Source organism: Orycteropus afer, unplaced genomic scaffold (genome assembly GCF_000298275.1).
Source record: "Orycteropus afer afer isolate SDZICR_OR568_19922 unplaced genomic scaffold, OryAfe1.0 scaffold00492, whole genome shotgun sequence".
NCBI classification, from domain to species: domain Eukaryota; kingdom Metazoa; phylum Chordata; class Mammalia; order Tubulidentata; family Orycteropodidae; genus Orycteropus; species Orycteropus afer.
In genome coordinates, this window is record NW_006922079.1 from 1,510,881 (window position 1) to 1,511,916 (window position 1,036).

Below are 1,036 nucleotides of genomic sequence, written 5' to 3' on the forward strand. Positions count from 1 at the left end.
AAGGAGCAGCGGGCGGGAGCCCAGCGCTCCTTGTACACGTGTGGAGAAGCAGCTGCACTAGTGCGGTGGTGGGAGACACCCCCTTTGCCCTCGGGAGATGCAGCGGGCGCCCCCGACTCTCCCGGGGCCTCCATCACCCGCTTAAGCTCCCTGCTCCAGGGGAGGAGGCGGACTGGTAGGGTTGAGTGGCCGAGCTGAGGACGCAGAGAGCTCACCGCGGTGACGACGACTGCAGCATTGATATCGGTGGTAACGACGGCCTCAGCAGGTGGGTAAGATGAAAGGCCTGATCGAGCTGGGAGATGTGACACCATACAATATTAAACAATTGAACAGATTAAACCAGGTCATCTTTCCAGTCAGCTACAATGGCAAGTTCTACAAGGATGTGCTGGAGGTTGGCGAGCTAGCAAAGCTTGCATATTTCAATGATATTGCAGTAGGTGTGGTATGCTGTAGGGTGGATCATTTACAGAATCAGAAGAGACTTTACATCATGACACTAGGATGTCTTGCACCTTATCGAAGGCTAGGAATAGGACCTAAAATGTTAAATCATGTCTTAAACATCTGTGAAAAAGATGGCACTTTTGACGACATCTATCTGCATGTTCAGATCAGCAATGAGTCAGCAATTGACTTCTACTGGAAGTTTGGCTTTGAGATTATTGAGACAAAGAAGAACTACTATAAGAGGATAGAACCCACAGATGCTCACGTGCTACAGAAAAACCTCAAAGTCCTTTCTAGCCAGAAGGCATATGTGCAGAAGATAGATAACTGAACAAATTACTAATGAACTTTCTTGTACTTGCTTGTCGCCAAATAAAAAGAAGCCCATTGATTTACCCCCTTTTTCTTTCAAAGGTTTCCTATCCTCCCCATTGTTTCTCTTTCTTTCTTTCCCTTTTCCTCTAAATACTTCCAAGGACTTTGAAAATCATGTATAGATTGTTTTAATTTTCTTATTTTTGTGAAATGGTTTGATTGAAGGAAGAAAAAAGTACAGATGTTTAGTTTCACAGCTAAATGGTCC

General features: G+C 45.3%; 1 protein-coding gene across 1 annotated transcript; it reads left to right on the top strand.

Moving 5' to 3' along the window:
• Positions 1-277: 277 nt before the first annotated feature.
• Positions 278-784, top strand: LOC103209351 (N-alpha-acetyltransferase 50-like). Its single transcript, XM_042782865.1, has one exon. It carries the CDS (start codon positions 278-280, stop codon positions 782-784), a length of 507 nt encoding a protein of 168 aa, XP_042638799.1.
• The last annotated feature ends 252 nt before the right edge of the window (positions 785-1,036 follow it).

Bases quoted from the DNA above. Each gene is read 5' to 3' on its own strand.
- LOC103209351 (XM_042782865.1), top strand. From the start codon at position 278: ATGAAAGGCCTGATCGAGCTGGGAGATGTGACACCATACAATATTAAA.